General features: G+C 33.3%; 1 protein-coding gene across 1 annotated transcript in view; it reads right to left on the bottom strand.

Annotated features, from left to right (window-relative positions):
* The window catches only part of RB1 (RB transcriptional corepressor 1), a 181,828-nt gene that overhangs the window by 146,042 nt on the left and 17,676 nt on the right, over window positions 1–18,110 (bottom strand). Inside the window, exons 3-4 of the mRNA XM_043990557.1 lie at window positions 3,934–4,049; window positions 1,601–1,720 (exon numbers count right to left, since the gene is read on the bottom strand). Coding sequence (XP_043846492.1) covers window positions 1,601–1,720; window positions 3,934–4,049 — 236 coding nt within the window. The remainder of the gene's footprint in view (window positions 1–1,600; window positions 1,721–3,933; window positions 4,050–18,110) is intronic.

Genomic DNA, 18,110 nt, shown 5'->3' with positions numbered 1-18,110 from the left:
ATATACATACATACACACATACATAGGGGAGGGATGGATAGATGAATGGATAAATGGATGGACGGGATATTAAAACATACAGCTCTTAGGGGTAGGAAAATCCAATACAATATATGTCATTTTGACTTATCTGCTTTAGTACTTCTCTCTGTAACCAAAAGTTAGCTACAATATATACACAATTAGCCAACATTTGTTGCTCTTCCCATATTAACATCTTGTTCTTACTATTCTCTATAGGTTTCCTTTTTTCCCCTCTAGCTTAATGTGGTTCTTTCCCACAATTCTACATTCTTTTTGGAACAATACTAATTTATACCAGGTGAAATGGTGGTCAGTTTGGTTTATTTTTTGTCTTCCTTGGAATAAGAGGTGTTAAAGACTGTTAAGTTATAGAGATGGTGAAACATATGTCCTACTACACAAAGTTGTTTTTAAATCACTTCCTCATATGAATATTTTTAATAGTCCCCAAGAAAATTTTATAAAGTCCTCTTAGGAAAAATGAGAAGGGAAAGGAAATGAGGAAAAATAAAGTAATATATTTAAGTTTAAACAAGAAAGGAGAAAGTTCCATAGCGCCTGGACAAAATAAACATGAAGACAATACAAATCAAGGCCCAGTTCATTGCGAAAATTTAAAATTTTGAAAACTGAAAATTCTGGTTTCTAGGGATAACATAGTTATTTGTTAACTCTACTCTTGGCGGTTCTATATTTATTACTGCCATATTTTTCTACTCATAGATATTCAACTTTTATCATGTGATAAAGAAACAAAAGAAAAAAAAGAAACAACCAAAAAAATTTTGATTTAGTGATTTAGTGCTATCAAATATGTAACACTGCAGAAAAATTCCATTACTTGTTTCCTCCCAACTTTGAATAAAAACTTTCCTTTCTGGATGTTGTCATATATGAGGAAGGGTTTTAAGGAGAATAGAAGGTAAAAGGGAGGGGGGAAAAAAGGAAAACAAGAGTTGACAAGCTGGTGGTACAATTGGGGATAGCTTTTTATGTCTTATTCTCAAATCTATTCTCTCTAAAACACTACAGGATATTTCTTTTTCTGGTGTGCCCTTCTCATCCAGTAAGAAGGGTGTCTATATAACAAGAACATAATCTTCTGCCTTTGAAAGACAACCAAGACTTAACTAGGGAACGACCTAATTATGGAAATAGCTTCTTTTTTGCCTCATCTATCCCTAATGCAAGAAGTGATACAACACTGCCTCCTCAATTCTATCACAGGGAAAGGAACAAGGAGAGAAGAGAAAAGATAAAAAACCTTTCTCCCTAAAATTCTCCTCACTTTTGCTTTTGTCCTGATCCTTCATGGTACTAGCCACACAACTAAGATGCAATTTTACTTCTGTGATACCCCTCCATTTAGCAACAGAAATTTTCTGGGCAAGGGGAAACTAGAGTATTTATTCTCACAATATATGAAAAGCAACAGTGAACCATCTTGTACTAAAAAGAAAACAGTATCCTATATAATAGTTATTAAATAAATATTGATTAAACCAAGTTGGAATTATTAAGATATCAAGAGTAAAAGCCAAGATTTTATTTTTTAAAAATAAAAATTTCACTTTACCTTTCCAGTTTGTGGTACAGTGCAAATAAAACATCATATTTCTTCATTAGTCTGGACACAGTACAGTCAACTTTAGTACTGGTATCAATTTCTCTTAGCAAATGATAAAATTTGTACACACTGCATGGGAAAGGATTAAGAAAAATAAGTTATTTTTTGTACATATTTTGGTCCTTAAATGCAGTTTATTTTTAAGTAAAAGTATTTCAATCTGGAACAATGTGTGCTACAATTTTACTAAATGAATCAGTTATATTCCTTTGCAGTAGCTACCAATTGGACCTAGAGGGAAAATCATAAAACAGCTTTCTTTTTATGCTTGATAAGGAGAGGAAATAGAGAGAGAAATGAGTTACCAATAAGACAGGTCATTATAAGAAATAAATGGTTCAAGTTCTATATAGTTTCAGTATTTCAAATATTAGCTGGAAAATGTAGCTAATAATAATAATGTGGACTAAGCCACTCAAAATTAAATTCTCTCAATTTCATTGATTGACAAAAATACATCAGATCTATTTATATCACTAGTTTGGACTCAATTTAGTACTTTTTTCTTTCACATTAAGTGACTTTTTATTGTCTGAGACTACCTTAATTGATTTTTAAAAATAATTTATATGCATTTTTAATGTTTACAGTATGAGAGAGACTAGACCTGTGATGTCAACAGAATAGGTAGCTCTCTGGACAGCAAAATTCCTCTACCAATGAAGCTCTATTCTTAGAGTTGTCAAGAATACTGAGAGATTAAGTGCCATGCCCAGGGCATACAGCCAGTATGTGTCAGAGGTTAGATTTTAACTCAAGTCTTCCAAGCTCCAGGATCAGCTCTTTATCCATCATACCACACTGCTTCTTTTAGAATATACACACTGTTATATTTTTCTATTAGCTGTGAAACTATACCAGGAAATAGAATTATAATTAGTTATTTAATTAACAAAACTAAAACATTTATTCGTAAAATCTTTGGTAAGTGAGTTTTAACAATTGTAATGTTACCTATTCTTAATGCTCTATTAAACTTGAATTGGTAACATAGGAACCAAGATGAAAGCCTTTTGGACCTTTGGTTAAGAAAGCTGTCTTCTTATAAATTCATTCCTAGGAATTTTATAGTTTTGTGAATGGAAGAAAGGGGTAGGAAATAGAGTGGAAACTGAATCCAATGAAATGATGAAAATTATGAATCACCGTGTACAATTCCACCAAGCACATTTATTGAAAAAAACAAACCCAGAAAATGCAAACGTCAAAAAAAAACTACTAAAATGAAAGAAACAAAGTGGCTAACACTCTAGGTATAGTTCTCCTGAAATAAATTATAGATGTACATAATAACTAAGGTAGAAGTATCAACTCAAAGTCTATGACAAGTAAATCCAAAGGTACTAAGTTAAAACCATAACAGTACTGCAAAAAACAAATTCACTCTAATGCCTTAAAATCTACAATACAAAAGGATGGTGTGAGGTATATGCTGAATGTCTATTACTTTACATGCCCACAGCTGGGGTCCTGTCTTATTCTAATCCAGTAATACAGGTCTGTTTTCAGCCAGGAACATTTTAAAAGGTCTGGACTGGCCCCAAGTTATACCAATCCAGATAACTAGGTGGTCAGATCAGTTCAGTGCCCAACCTGGAGCTTCATGTTAATACAGGTAACACAACATACACAGTAATTGTCTTCAAATTCTAGAAATGCTGTCATGTAAAAGAGAAATAAGATTTCTCTGGTGTTGCCCTAGAAGGATTTACAACTAGGACAAACAAGTTAAAGGTTCAATAAGGTAGATCATAAGAAAGAACTTTACAGCAAAACTAGAACTGTTAATTACAAAAGTAGTCAGTGCCTGGTTATTGGAGGCATTTTGCAGTGGCTGAATCACCAAGATGTCTGCAATTTCTGCATTGTAAATTATAAAAAACAACAACCTAGATGAATGCTAAGGTCATATCAAACTTTAAATTTTATAATTCTAAAACATATGGGGAGCTGCATTATCAACCAGATACAAAATGAATGATTAGATTAACCCAAAAGTAAATCTGAACATTCATAAAAAATACTAAATTTTTCCTGTCCCAGGCATCATTGGAAATAAAGGTGACCTATAATCAGGTGAGAACCTAAGGCTCATTTCAAAGATGAGGTTTCAAGGTTAGGAAACAGGGCCACATGGGTTTTCTTCTGAGACAAATTTTCTTAGTATAAGAATGCTACCTAGTTTGTCACCATTTTATGCTTTCTTACTCATACGATGAAAATATGAGTTATATATTGAAGTTTAATTTGACAGATATTTCTATTGATATCACAAAATGTACCTTATATCTATGTTTTTCTGAAGCTCAGTAAAGGTGAATGGCATCTCATCCAGGTCTATAGCTGCAGTGAATATACAGATTCCCCATAATTCCTTTTTCTTTTGAATATAACATTCCTTTGGAAGAAAAAAAAGATTTCACCAATTAAATATACTCAAATAAGAGGTACTATGATAGAAATGATAGATACAAGGCATTATTTTTTCAGTATATCAAAACAAAATCAAACACATTCTCATGATGCCTCAAAATAATTCACACCTACAATTGTACTGAAAAGAAACAATTGTCTTTAAACCAGTGGTTAACTATTTAAAAACAAGATTCTTAAAAAGATCTAAATTATAACAATATGAAATTTGTATGTTCATACGTTTGATATAAATATTTCATTTAAGTGATCCAATGTCATTCACAGCCAGCCTCAGAATGTAAGCATTCATAATTAATATATTTTATCTGAAACAAAGTCCATTTTCTGATCTGATTTTTAATTTTCTCAACTAGCCCAAAATTTATACTTTGGGATCTGAAAAAAGTTCTATTTGCTTAATCCTTAACATACCAAAAAATATAAAAGCAAACATATTAACAAAAAAAAATAAGTAGGAAATAATATTATAGTTTTGCAAAGGAAGAATAAGAAAATTATGCATTTTAAATATTTGACAATAATTATATTTTAATTTTCAACTCTGATATAATAAAGCATTAATTATCTAAACTTTAGTATACATATAAACAATCAAATATGAAAAATAGCTACAAATCTACAAAGAAAAAAAGATTGCACAACCATTTATTATTGCTTTAAGGCCACAAAATATCGTACTGTAAGTCAGAAGACCCAGTTTCAAATCTAAACTACTTCTTAGTACACCCTGGGCAAATCACTAATCTGAGTTTCCTCATCAGTAAAATAATGCTAATACTTACTGTTGTTTGTTGTCCAGTCATTTCAGTTGTGTCTGGTTCTTCATAACCCTGGGCAAATCACTAATCTGAGTTTCCTTATCAGTAAAATAATGCTAATACTTACTGTTGTTTGTTGTCCAGTCATTTCAGTTGTGTCTGGTTCTTCATAACCCCATTTGGGGTTTTTTTTGGCAAAGATACTGGAGTGGTTTGTCATTTCCTCCAGCTCATATTACAGATGAGGAACTGAGGCAAACAAGGTTAAGTGACTTCCCCAGGGTCATAAGTATCTGAGGCTGAATTTGAACTCACACCTTCATGACTCCAGGTCCATAGCTCTATCCATAATGCCACTTAGCTGCCCCAATGCTACCAATACTTAAGATCAAATGAAATAAAAGTATGGAAAGAGCTTTGTAAATCTTCAAGTACTACATAAGTGTTAGCAATTATTCAAACATTTTCTCACTTGATACAATAATCCAGTTAGGCATAGGGTATAAGTATTATCATATTCCTATTAAAAAATAATGAATTTGAGGCTCAGAGAAGTTTGTACTTTATATAAATGATCACACAACTCGTCCTTCAAAGTTCTCTTGGACTGTTGTATTGCTGAGAAGAGCTAAGTCATTCACAGTTGATCATCTTACAGTATTGCTGTTACTTTATACACAGTACATTTCATTTTGCATCAGCTCATGTAAGTCTTTTCTTTTTTATCTGAGAGCATCCTGCTCATCTTTATTTATAGCACAATAGCATTCCATCATAATCACATACCACAATTTGTTCAGTCATTCCCCAACAGATAGGCATCCCCTCAATTGCCAATTCTTTGCCACCAGAAAAGAGCTGCAATAAATATTTTTGTATATATAGGTAATTTTCCTTTTTGTTTTTTAATCTCTTTTTGGATGGAGACCTAGAAGTGGTTATTGCTAGGTCAAGAGTATGCATGGTTTTATAGCCCCTTTGGGCATAATTCCAAATTGCACTGCAGGATGGCTAAATCAGTTTACAACTCCACAAACATGCATTAATGTCTCATTTTCCCCACATCCCCTCCAATATTTGTCATTTTTTTCTTCTATCCTATTGGCCAATCTAATAGCTATAAGGTAGTAACCCAGAATTGTTTTGCTCTGCATCTCTCCAATCAATAGTAAATTAGAGCATTTTTTCCATATGGCTATGACAGTTCTGATTACTTCATCTGAAAACTGTTCATATCTTTTGATCATTTATCAACTGACAAATGACTTTCATTCAGAGAATTAAATTGCTTCAATTTTTCCCCACACTATTGCTAACTGTATTTCTCTTCATCCTTTCCCCTTCACCCCCCCCATTTATTCTACTCTTTCTCCTTTTATCCTGTCCCTCTTCAAAAGTGTTTTGCTTCTGACTACCCCCTCCTCCAATCTGCCCTCCCTTCTCTTATCCCCTTCCCCTCCTATTTTCCTTTACAAGACATTATTGAGGACAATTGCTCCAAAGTTCTAGAAGGAGAGGGTAAATTAGAAATAGAAAAAAATCTATCAATCACCACCTGAAAGAGATTCCCAAATGAAAACTCATAGGAACATCATAACCAAGTTTTGAAGCTCCCAGGTTAAGGAGAAAGTACTGCTACCAACAAGGGGAAAAAAACAATTTCAATACTGCAGAGCTACAATCAGGATAACACAAGTCTAATGTTAAAAGACCAATTAAAAAAGGGGGCAACTAGGTGGCACAGTGGATAAAGCACAGGCCCTGGATTCAAGAGGACCTGAGTTCAAATCCGGCCTCAGACAGTTGACACTTACTAGCCAACTTTCACACATGTGTATGTGCGTACAAATATGTGTGTTTGTGTGCATGCATATAGTTTCATATACAAACCTTTTTTGCTTTTCTTTATATGTTAAAGTACTTTATATTTGTTATGTTTATGTAACCCAAATTAAGTTAATAATTTGGGAATAAAATTTTTTTAAAAGAATGCAAAAAAAATGTTATCATTACTTAGGTAGTTTGAAAAAGCATATATAGAAAGAAGGCTTGGAATTGAATTGGTTATGACAGGATGATTCTAAAAAAACAAAACTGGGTAGGGAGAGGCAAGATGGAGCAATTATCTCATACAAACAAGGCATGAATGGAAGAACTGTTACAGTAGAATCAGGTGGGGTGGAGGGCTGTAAGTGCTGAAACCTTATTCTCATTGCAACTGGGTTAAAGAGAGAATAAGGTACATTTAAAAGGATATAAAAGTCTTTTAAATTTATAAAGAAATAGAAGGACTAGAGATAGGATAAGGTAGGGACTTTTAGGAGTGTTTATAGATCAAAAAGTAGGAAGCTGGAGGGAGAAGATAAGGGAGGATTTCTTAGAGGGGTGGGTGGATTAAGGAATAGGAAGGTAAAAGGAGAGACTAAGGAAAGGATTTCTAAAAGAGTACAGATTAGGGAGGAAGTGGTTTGAAGCAAAGCAGACATGTGAGAGATGGAGTAAAAAGAGAGGGTGAGAAAGATAATAGTGAGGAAAAATGGGATGGAGGGAAATACACAACTAGTAATTATAACTTTGAATGTTAATAGAATGAACTCACCCATCAAACAGACATAGATAATAAACTAGATTAAAAGTCAGAAGTCAACAATATCTTGTTTATAAGAAACATTTAAAAATGGGAGACACACAAAGAAATAAAAGGCTGAAGTAGAATTTATAATGCTTTAGCAGAGGTAAAAAAAAAAAACCAGGTAATTAAATGAATTATAAAGGAAATAGATCGTAATACTATAATAGTGGAGGACTTTAACCTTCCCCTCTCAGAATTAGATAAATGGTTTTTTGTTTGTTTGTTTTGTTTTGATTTTTTTGAGGGGCAATGGGGGTTAAGTGACTTGCCCAGGGTCACACAGCTAGTAAGTGTCAAGTGTCTGAGGCCGGATTTGAACTCAGGTCCTCCTGAATCCAGGGCTGGTGCTTTACCCACTGCGCCACCTAGCTGCCCCCAGAACTAGATAAATGTAACCAAAAAAAGAAAGAAAGAAAGAAATTAAGGAGGTGAACAAACTTTTAGATGAGCTAGATAAAATAGATATCTAGAGAGAACTGAATGAAATATAAAGAAATACACCTTTTTCTCAGTCATACATGGTACCTTTAAAAAAAACCCTGACCATATATTAGGGCATAAAAACTTTATATTTAAATTCTGAAAAGTGAAATATTAAATGCATCCTTTTCAGATCACAATGCAATACAAATTATATTCAATAAAGGAACAAGGAACCACAAATTAAAAATTAATTGGAAACTAAACAACCTAAGCTTAAAGAAAGAATGGATTAAAGAACAAATCATAGAAGCAATCAATAATTTATTTTTAAAAAATATTTAAATTACTTTTTTCTCCTTTAATACCTCACAGTTGTTGATGTTGTTGTTGTTTTAAATAGAAATGCATTTATTTTCTCCTAAAGTAGTCATAATGAATGGGGCTAATAAAATCTCAAGTATAAAGCTGAAATGAAATTAGGAATGGAAATGGAAAAAAACTACAATCAAGGGCTCAAAACTCTAAGGCACTGGAGTCTTCTCCAGTGCTTGAAATAGCGCTTTCCTGAGACATTTGGTTACATAAACTCTGAAGAAACAATCAATAATTTCATTAAAGAGAAAGACAATAATGAGTCGACATACCAAAATCTATAGAATGCAGCAAAAGCAATAATCAGAGGAAAATTTCTATTTCTAAATATCAATAAAATAAAATATAAAAACACTGATATAAGGAAAATAAAATAGAGCAGACTGACATACAATTTTTTAAAAACTAGGAAAAGAACAAATTAAACATCCATAATTAAACACCAAATTGTATATCTTAAAAGTTAAAAGTGAGGTTAATAAAAATTGAGTATAAGAAAACCATTGGGGGGGGTGCAGCTAGGTGGCACAGTGGATAAAGCACTGGCCCTGGATTCAGGAGGACCTGAGTTCAAATCTAGCCTCAGACACTTGACACTTACTGTGTGACCCTGGGCAAGCCACTTAACCCTTACTGCCTCACAAAAGAAAAGAAAAGAAAACTACTGATTTAATAAATAAAAGTAGGAGTTGGTTTTGGGGGGGGGGAGGACGACAATAAAATGAACTACTGAAGGAATCAGAATGGATGATCTGATTTAAAAAAAAAGAAGAAGAAAACCAAATCATTAGTATTAAAAATGAAAGGATGAATATACCACTGATGATAAAATCAAAGCAATCATAGTTATTTTGCCCAGTTATATGCCAATAAGTTTAACAATTTAAGTAAAATGGAATATTTGCAAAAACATAAAATGCCTAGATTAACAGAAGAGGAAATAGCATATTTAAATAAACCTATTTTAGAAAGAGAAATTGAACAAGCCATAAACGAGCTTCCTAAGGAAAAAAACGGTTCAGGACCAGATGGATTTAGGAGTGAATTCTACCAAAGATTTAAATATCAAGTAATTCCAATATTAAATATATTACTTGGAATAATAGGCAAAAAAAAATGGGCATAGACCAAGCTCCTTTTACAAAACAAATATTGTACTGATACCTAAACTAGGAAGAGCAAAAACCAAGAAAGAAAATTATAGCCAGATTTCATTAATGAATATGGATATAAAACTCCTAAATAAAGTACTAGGCAAGAGACTACAACAATATATTACAAAGATCATTTATTGTGACCAAGTCAGATTTATATCAGGAATGCAGGGATAGTTTAAGTTTAACATAAGAAAAACTATTAACATAATTGATATATCAATAATAAAAGTAACAAAAATCATATGATCATCTCAAAAGATACAGAAAAGGCTTTTGATAAATACAATAGTCATTCATGTTAAAAACACATGAAAGCATAGGTATAAATGGATTTTTTTTTTAATTATAAGAAGCCTCTAACTCAAACTATCACCAAGCATTGCTTGTAATGAGGATAAGCTAGAAGCCTTCCCAATAAGATCAGGAGTGAAATAAGGATGCCCACTGTCACCACTATCATTCAGTATTATATTAGAAATGCTAGCAATAGCAATAAGACAAGAAAAAGAAATTAAAGGAATCAAAATGGGAAATGAGATAATAAAATTATCTCTTTTTGCAGATGATATACTTGGAAAATCCTAAAGATTCAACTAAAAAATGGAAACAATAATTTTAGCAAAGTAGCAGGTATAAAACAAACCCATGAAAACCATCAGCATTCTATATATCACCAGTAGAACCCTTCAAGAAGAGACAGTAAGACATACCCCATTTAAAATAACTGCAGAATAGTTGTCATATATGAATATAATGGAATACTATTGTGCTATAAGAAATAATGAGCAGGCAGGTTTCAGAAAAACCTGGAAAGACTTAAGTGGGCTGATGCTGAGTGAAGTGAGAAGAACCAGAATAACACTATACACAGTAGCAGCAACACTGTGCGATAATCAACTGATAGAACTGGTTCTTCTCAGCAATACAATGATCCAAGACAATTCCAGGGGACTCATGATGGAAAATGCTCTCCACATCCAGAAAAAAAGAACTGTGGAATCTGAATGCAGATTGAACCATACTATTTCTACTTTTTTTTTTTTGGTTTTTGTTTTCTGTTGGGGTTTTTTTCCCTTTTATTCTGATTCTTCTTTCACAACATGACTAATGTGGAAATATGTTTAATGTGATTGTACATATATAACTTATATCAGATTGCTTTCTATCCTGGGGAGGGAAGGGATGAAGGGAGGAAGGGAGAAAGGTTTGGAATGCAAAATCTTATAAGAACGGGGCAGCTAGGTGGTACAGTGGATAGAGCACCGGCCCTGGATTCAGGAGGACCTGAGTTCAAATCCGGCCTCAGACCCTTGGCACTTACTAGCTGTGTGACCCTGGGCAAGTCATTTAACCCCAATTGCCTCACAAAAAAAAAGAAAAAGAAAAGAAAAGAAAAAGAAAGAAAAAAAATCTTATAAGAACAAATGTTGGGGGCAGCTAGGTGGCACAGTGGATAAAACACTGGTCCTGGATTCAGGAGGACCCGAGTTCAAATTCAGCCTCAGACACTTGACACTTACTAGCTGTGTGACCCTGGACAAGTCATTTAACCCTCATTGCCCCACCAAAAAACAAAAAAAGAAAGAAAGAACAAATGTTGAAAACTATCTTTGCATGTCACTGGAAAAAAATAAAATACTATTAAGATTGGAAAAAAATGAAAATGTAATAAAATAACATAACTGCAGATGGTATAAAATACTTGGAAACATACTTGCCAAAACAAATCCAGGAACTCCATGAACATAATTATAAAACATTTTTTACACAAATAAAGTTAGATTTAAGTAATTGAAGAAATATTAATTGTTCATGGGTAGACAGAGCCAATATAATAAAAATTACATTTTTTATCCAAACTAATCTATTTATTCAATGTCATCACAATTAAATTACACCCCAAAAAATTACTGAGCTAGAAAAAAATAAAACAAAATTCATTTGGAAGAACAAAAGGCCAAGAATATAAAAGGAATTAATGAAATAAAAATGTAAAGGAAGGAGGCTTAACATTACCAGATCTTAAAGTATACTATAAATCAGTAATTATCAAAACTACCTAGTACTGGCTAAGAAATAGAAAGGTTGATCAAAGAAACAGAGTAAATATACAATCTACAGCAGCAAATGATTATAGTAACCTTGTGTTTGACAAATGTCAAGGTTTAAGCTTTAGGGATAAGAATTCATTATGTGGTAAAAATAGTCGGGAATATCTGGAAAGCAGACTGGAAGAAAATGGACATAGACCAATATCTTACATCATTTACTAAGATTGGTTAAAATGGATACATGACCTAGATAGAAAAGGGAGACATAATAAAATTAGAACATGGAACATATTACCTATCAGACTTATGAATGGGAGAACAAATTATGAATAAACAAAAGATAACATTGTAAGGTATAAAATGGATAATTTCAATTACATTAAGTTAAAAAGAGGTTGTACAAATAAAACCAATGTATCCAAGACTAGAAGGAAATGAGAAAATTGGGAGAACACTTTTATATATAGTTTCTCATATAAAATTCTCATATCTCAATTATATAAGGAACTTTGTCATATTTCTAAGAATACGAATCATTCTTCAATTGATAAATGGTCAAAGGACATGAACAGGTAGTTTTCAGATAAAGAAATTAAAACAACTTTGAGATATCATCTTACACCCATCAGATTGGCTAAAATTATAGAAGAGGAAAGTGACAAATGTTGGAAGGGATGTAGAAAAATTGGGACACTAAATCACTTTTGGTGAAACTGTGAACGATTCAACCATTTTGGAGGGCAATCTGGAATTATGCTCAAAGAGTTATAAAACTTTGTATTCCCTCTGACCCAGCAATACCACTATTCAGTCTGTTTCCCAAGCTGATTAAGGAAAAAGGAAAAGAATTTATATGTTCTAAAATATTTATAGCAGCTCTCTTTGTGATGGCAAAGAACTGTAAATTGAGGGGATGCCTGTCAATTAGGGAATGGCTAACCAAGTTGTGGTATATAATTTTGATGAAATACAACTTGGACTCTAAGAAATGATAAGCTGGTTGATTTTAGAAAAACATGTAAACACTTGCATGAAATGAAGAGTGAAACAAGCAGAATCAAGAACATTATACACAGTAACAGCAATGTTGTTCTAAGAACAACTTACAACAAACAACTAATTTTGAGTATTATAAATACTCAAACTACGAAGCACCTATGAAGGAAGATGCTATCCATATCCAGAGAAAGAAATTATAAATGTAAGTATTTATAGTATGATTTTACATATATACACTAGATTTATTTCTAATAGTAACCTTCTCTAGGGCGGGGTGTGGAGGGAAGGAGAAAAAAGTGCACAGCAGAGAACACAAGAAAACTTGGAAGCACAGAAAAGTATGGTAGCTTTAAAAATTATATATAGTATTTATTACACATTTTTCAAAAATGTGGAATCAAAATTCATAGCTTTATATTATATTTTATGTTGTGTTGTGTACCTGGGAATATTCCCTTTTTTGTCTTTCTGTATTGAAGTTTGAAATGAATAAAAAACAATTTTTAAACCCTCAGTTGATCCTATAATCTCCATCACCTACCATCTAATATCTCTTCTCTTCATGACTAAAATCCTTGAGAAAGTCATCTATATTTGATGCCTCTACTTTTCATTTCACTCTCTCCTTAAGCCTCTGCTATCTAACTTTCACCTCTACCTTCCTTGGCTTCCTTTAAGACAGCTCAAATCACATCTCATGCAGGAGGCCTCTTCTGTTTCTTCACCCTGCCAAACCCCACAGCTACTAGCCTCTTCCCTTCAGAGATTACCTTCCTTTTATTCAGTATGTATCTTGTATGAGTCAAATTATTTTGATGTTTGTCTATCCATTATAATGTGAGTTCCTTGGAGATAGGGATAGTTTTGGCTTCTCTTTGTTATCCCCAGTACTTAGCACAGTGCTTGTCACATAATAATTGCTTAATAAATGCTTATTGACTGGATGACTTACCTCACACCCAACAAATAGAAAAACACTACAAAAGATGGGCATGCTACTTGTTGGAGGGCTGGTGGGAAAAGGGCACACTAATGCACTATTTGGAGAGTTGTGATTTGGACCAGCCATCTGGAAAGCAATCTGTGATTATACAAAGAAAGTGACCAAAATGTCCATGTCCTCTGACCCGTGATACTCAGAAGTCAAGGATAAAAAAAAAAAATCCCATATGAGCCAAAACATTTATGGCAGCATTTTGTATAGTAGAAAAGAAATGGAAACAAAGCAGATGCCTTTGTTGGCACTGAGGAATGGCTAAACAAGTTATAGAACAGGAATGGAATGCCACTATATTATAAGAAATAATTAGAAGCATGGAACTTAGATAAACTAAAAGGAAAGTAAAGTAAGCAAAACTAGGAAAACAAAATTTAAGATAACAACAATAAAAATGGAAAGAACTTTTAAAATGATAAAACTGAATGCTTTGAAATTATAATGACAAAGGAGCCAAGATGGCAGATGAAGAAATACAGCAAACCTCCCAAACTCCTGCAAACAGATCTAGAAAATGCATTAGACTGAATACTAATACTCTAAGGTGAAAAAAATCACAGAGAATCATTTTTCCATCTCAGGTGAATACAAGGAGACAGAGAGGTTTATAGATGGGGTCTGATCAGAAGTACCCAACAGAGCACTCTAGCACAAGGAGAGGCTATATACCAGACCAAGAAGCCTGCAATATTGTGCAGGGTGTGGGAAAAGGTGCTAACTGGCAGCTTTGTCACCCACTCAGTTCCAGATCACAGATATATGACAGACGGAAGAGAAGTCTTGTACCCTGGGGTAGCATTCTGTGGTGAAGAATAGTTGCAGGCTTTAACCTGTGTACTCAGCAAGGAGGAAGTTAAGAAGCAACTAGCAGTGATGTGTCTCAGACCCCAGGAGTGGAACAGGGTCTCAACTCCAACTTCTAACCTAAAGTCTGCAGAGGAATAGCTAGAGCAAGAACCCCAGACTAAGGGGAGACTACAGTTTTGTCATTCTGAACCTACAGAATTTTCCAACCAATGGATGGTGGCTAAGTCCAGAAGCAGTCTACTGTTGCTCAAATTAAACGCAAGTCAGGAGCTAAAAGGGCCTGGGGGAAAATGATCAGACTCTGCCCTGGATCAAACCACTTTGGGAGCAATGAAAGCTTGTGGTTCCCCAGACTGAGCTATCTCTGAGAGGCTGGAATAACACAACACTCAATAGATCAAGAGGCTCCAAGACCAATCCAGACCTTCCCTATAGAGGTGCCAAAAGTCCAGGTTTAACATAAAATCCAAAGACAGAAAGCATGCTGGAAGAATGAGCAAATGAAAAAAGAATCCCACCATAAAAGGCTATTATGGTGACAGGGACACTCAAGACACAAACTCTGAAGAAAAGAATGACTCCAAAATACCTATAGGTAAAACCTCAAAGTGTGTGTGTATACATATACAAACTGTATAATTTAAATGTCTAAATGTAGGTTCTAATCTGTCCCCCCCAGGTTTGAGGGAAACTGACTAAAATCACTAATAAACGAATTTAGGTTTTTTAAGGGTTTATTGAAAGATAGTAAAAGAAAGAAAAAGATTGAGAACAGAATTCCTACAATCTGGCAATCCTATCTTTCCTCAACTCCCCTGTGAAGTCCCTGAAGTCTAGTCTCCACCACGGCGAGGTGTATATGTATATATAATATTATATATAGCTTAATCACATTCAACTAGAATTCCTAGAAGACATAAAGTAAGAGTTTTTAAAATGTTTTTATAAACGAAATTAGATAATTAAGGAAAAAAATTGAAAAAGAAATGAGAGATATGGAAAAAAGAAAGGCACAGGGAATTAACAGCTTGGTACAAGAGATACAAAACTTTGCCCAAGCAACAAACTTCCTAAAAATATAGATGGACCAAACAGAAGTTAATGATCCCATGAGACAATAAGAAATATCAAAACAAAGTCAAAAGGCTGAAAAATTTGAAAAAAACGTAAAATATTTAATAGGAAAAACAATTTACCTAGAAAACTGATCAAAGAGAAAAAAATTAACAATCACTGGACTATCTAAATGCCATGACTAAAAAGGGGGGCCAGGTATCTTATTTCAAGAAATCTTAAAAGAAAATTGTCCAGAACTCTTAGAACTAAATGGCAAAGTGGAAATAATGATGTAAACTCCCATCGGTCACATTCTGAAAGAGATTCCAAAATGAAAATTACAAGGACCATTACAGTACAAACCCAGAGCTTTCAGGTAAAAGGAAAAAATACTGCAAGTGGTCAAAAGAAAGAATTCAAGTAGTGAAGGATCACACATGATTTAGCAGCCATTATAATTAAGGAGCAGAATATGGAATATATTATTCCAGAAGGTAAAAGATATGGGCTTAGAGCCAAGAATAACAACCAGCAAAATGCAGTATAAAGCTAAAGGAGAAAAAAAGAACCTTTGATGAAACAGAGGATTTCCAAAGATTACTGACGAAAAGACCAGACTTGAACGGAAACTTTGAAGTTCAAACACAGAAGTAAAGAGAAACATAAAAAGTAAATGTGAATGAACAATGATAAAGAACAAAACAATGATAACCTACTTACATTCTTATACAAAATGATACATATGCTCTTTTTAAACCTACCATCATCAGTGGTCAGGGAGGGAATCTAATTAAACTGAAGGCCTGAGAGAAATTCTGTTAGGTCTTGATCATAAAGGAAGAATGGAAAAAGAGAGGAAGAGGAATACACAGGAGTGGGAGGGGGAAAGGATTAAAAGGAAGTTTAGGGGAAATAATTTCACATAATAGGGGTAAGCAAGTAAAAATCTATACAAATATGAAAGGGAGACAGAAGGCGTGGATGATACTTGAACCTCACTTCCATCTGAAATAGTCAAAAGGGAAGAATAAACACACAGACACATACAGATTTGGGTACAGAAATATATTTCATCCTATGCTGAGATAGGAGGGAAAGAAGAAAAGGGGAAATAGAGGGAGAGGAGATTAAGAGAACTATCAGTCCTAAGCAAAACAAATGCTAAGGATATAAAAAAAAAATTTTTTTTAAGATATTAATAGCTTTTTTAAGGTGGTAAATAATTGGAATCTGAGGGGATGCCCATCATTTGGGCAATGACTGTGCAAGTTATGGTATATAAATGTGCTAGAATACTATTGTTCCATAAGAAATGATTAGAGGACAACTTCAGAGAAACCTGAGGAAATGTGTATGAACAGTGTGAAGCGAACAGAAACGGGAACAACTTATACAAAGACAACAAAGACTGTAAATACTAATGATTTTGAAAGGCTTAGGAACTCTGATCAGTGTAATGACTAAATTCCAGAGGACTAATGATGAAACATAATATCCATTTCCTGATAGAAAAGTGAAGAACTCTGAGTACAGAAAATGTATATGTATAAATATATGAATATATATGCTTAGGGGTTTTTTTTTTCCTTTTAGACATGGCCAATGAGACCAAAACAAATGCTTATTTTGCTTGACTATATATGTTTAGTTTTCTTTCATCTTCAATTGGTGGCAGAAGTTGAATTATTGCTGTTGAAGGAATAAAATTTAATTTAAAAATTATAATGACTGAACTTAGGCAAAGAGATATGAAAAGGTTCTTCCTCTTGTTTAGCAGATATGAGACTATGAGTATGGAACAATAAATGTCCTGTCATCTTTTTCAATAAATTGGTTAGTTTTGCTCAACTGTTCTCTTTATTTTTATTCTGTTTTATTTTTTATTATAAGGGATTATTATCTGGGAAGTTGAAGGGGGAGCATGTAACAGGAAATGTAAGTGATTTAAAACAAAATCTATCAAGAATTATTTTTAAAATATCAGTTAAACTGACTACAAAGCTATGTTCATTATCTATATTAACAATATCCCCCAAATTAGTGACTACTTACTACTTCAATACACTAATTTGTTATGGAGCACCACCAAGTGGTGAAATGTTAGATTTGCTTAAATTATCTGTTAAACATCCTTTGTTTGAGAATAAAAAAATAAAGCTAACAAAATATGCTATTGGTATTTGTCATTTTTTGCAATATAGAAAAAGGGAGCTGGACCCATTACAGGAAAAAGGAAAGAATATTTTTCTATCACAGGATACAAAATTTTCAAACAATCTTAGTTTCATTTATGATCATTAAAAATGAGTTATCAGTTGCCATGGCAATAGCATAAATGAATGAGTAGAAATAATTTACTGAATTTATTTAATACTTTTTACCATCACTCAATCCCCTTGAAATTACAAAATCATCATGTCAGTACACATACTAAGTTATACATATACATAAACATATTAAAACTGTGGTGAGAGGCAACATGACATAGGAGATAGAAGGTAAGCAATGGAGGAAAACCTGGTTTCAGGTCTTGCCTCTTACACATACTAGTGGGCCCCAAGTTTATGTTACTTTAACTTCATAAAGTATCCCAAAGCAACTCTTTAATGCTATAAATTACAGTTGAGTTGCTGATCTGCATCAGCAGACAGTTCCTATGAAGGGAAGTCCCTACACAGATCAAATCACAAGATGGGGGGGGGGGGGAAGAAAACAGAGTTGTAAGCACTCTTTCAATACCACAAGTTTATCAGAGGACCTAATTCCTTCTT

This window comes from Dromiciops gliroides, chromosome 3 (genome assembly GCF_019393635.1).
Source record: "Dromiciops gliroides isolate mDroGli1 chromosome 3, mDroGli1.pri, whole genome shotgun sequence".
NCBI lineage: Eukaryota > Metazoa > Chordata > Mammalia > Microbiotheria > Microbiotheriidae > Dromiciops > Dromiciops gliroides.
This window is presented reverse-complemented; position numbering and strand designations above follow the sequence as displayed.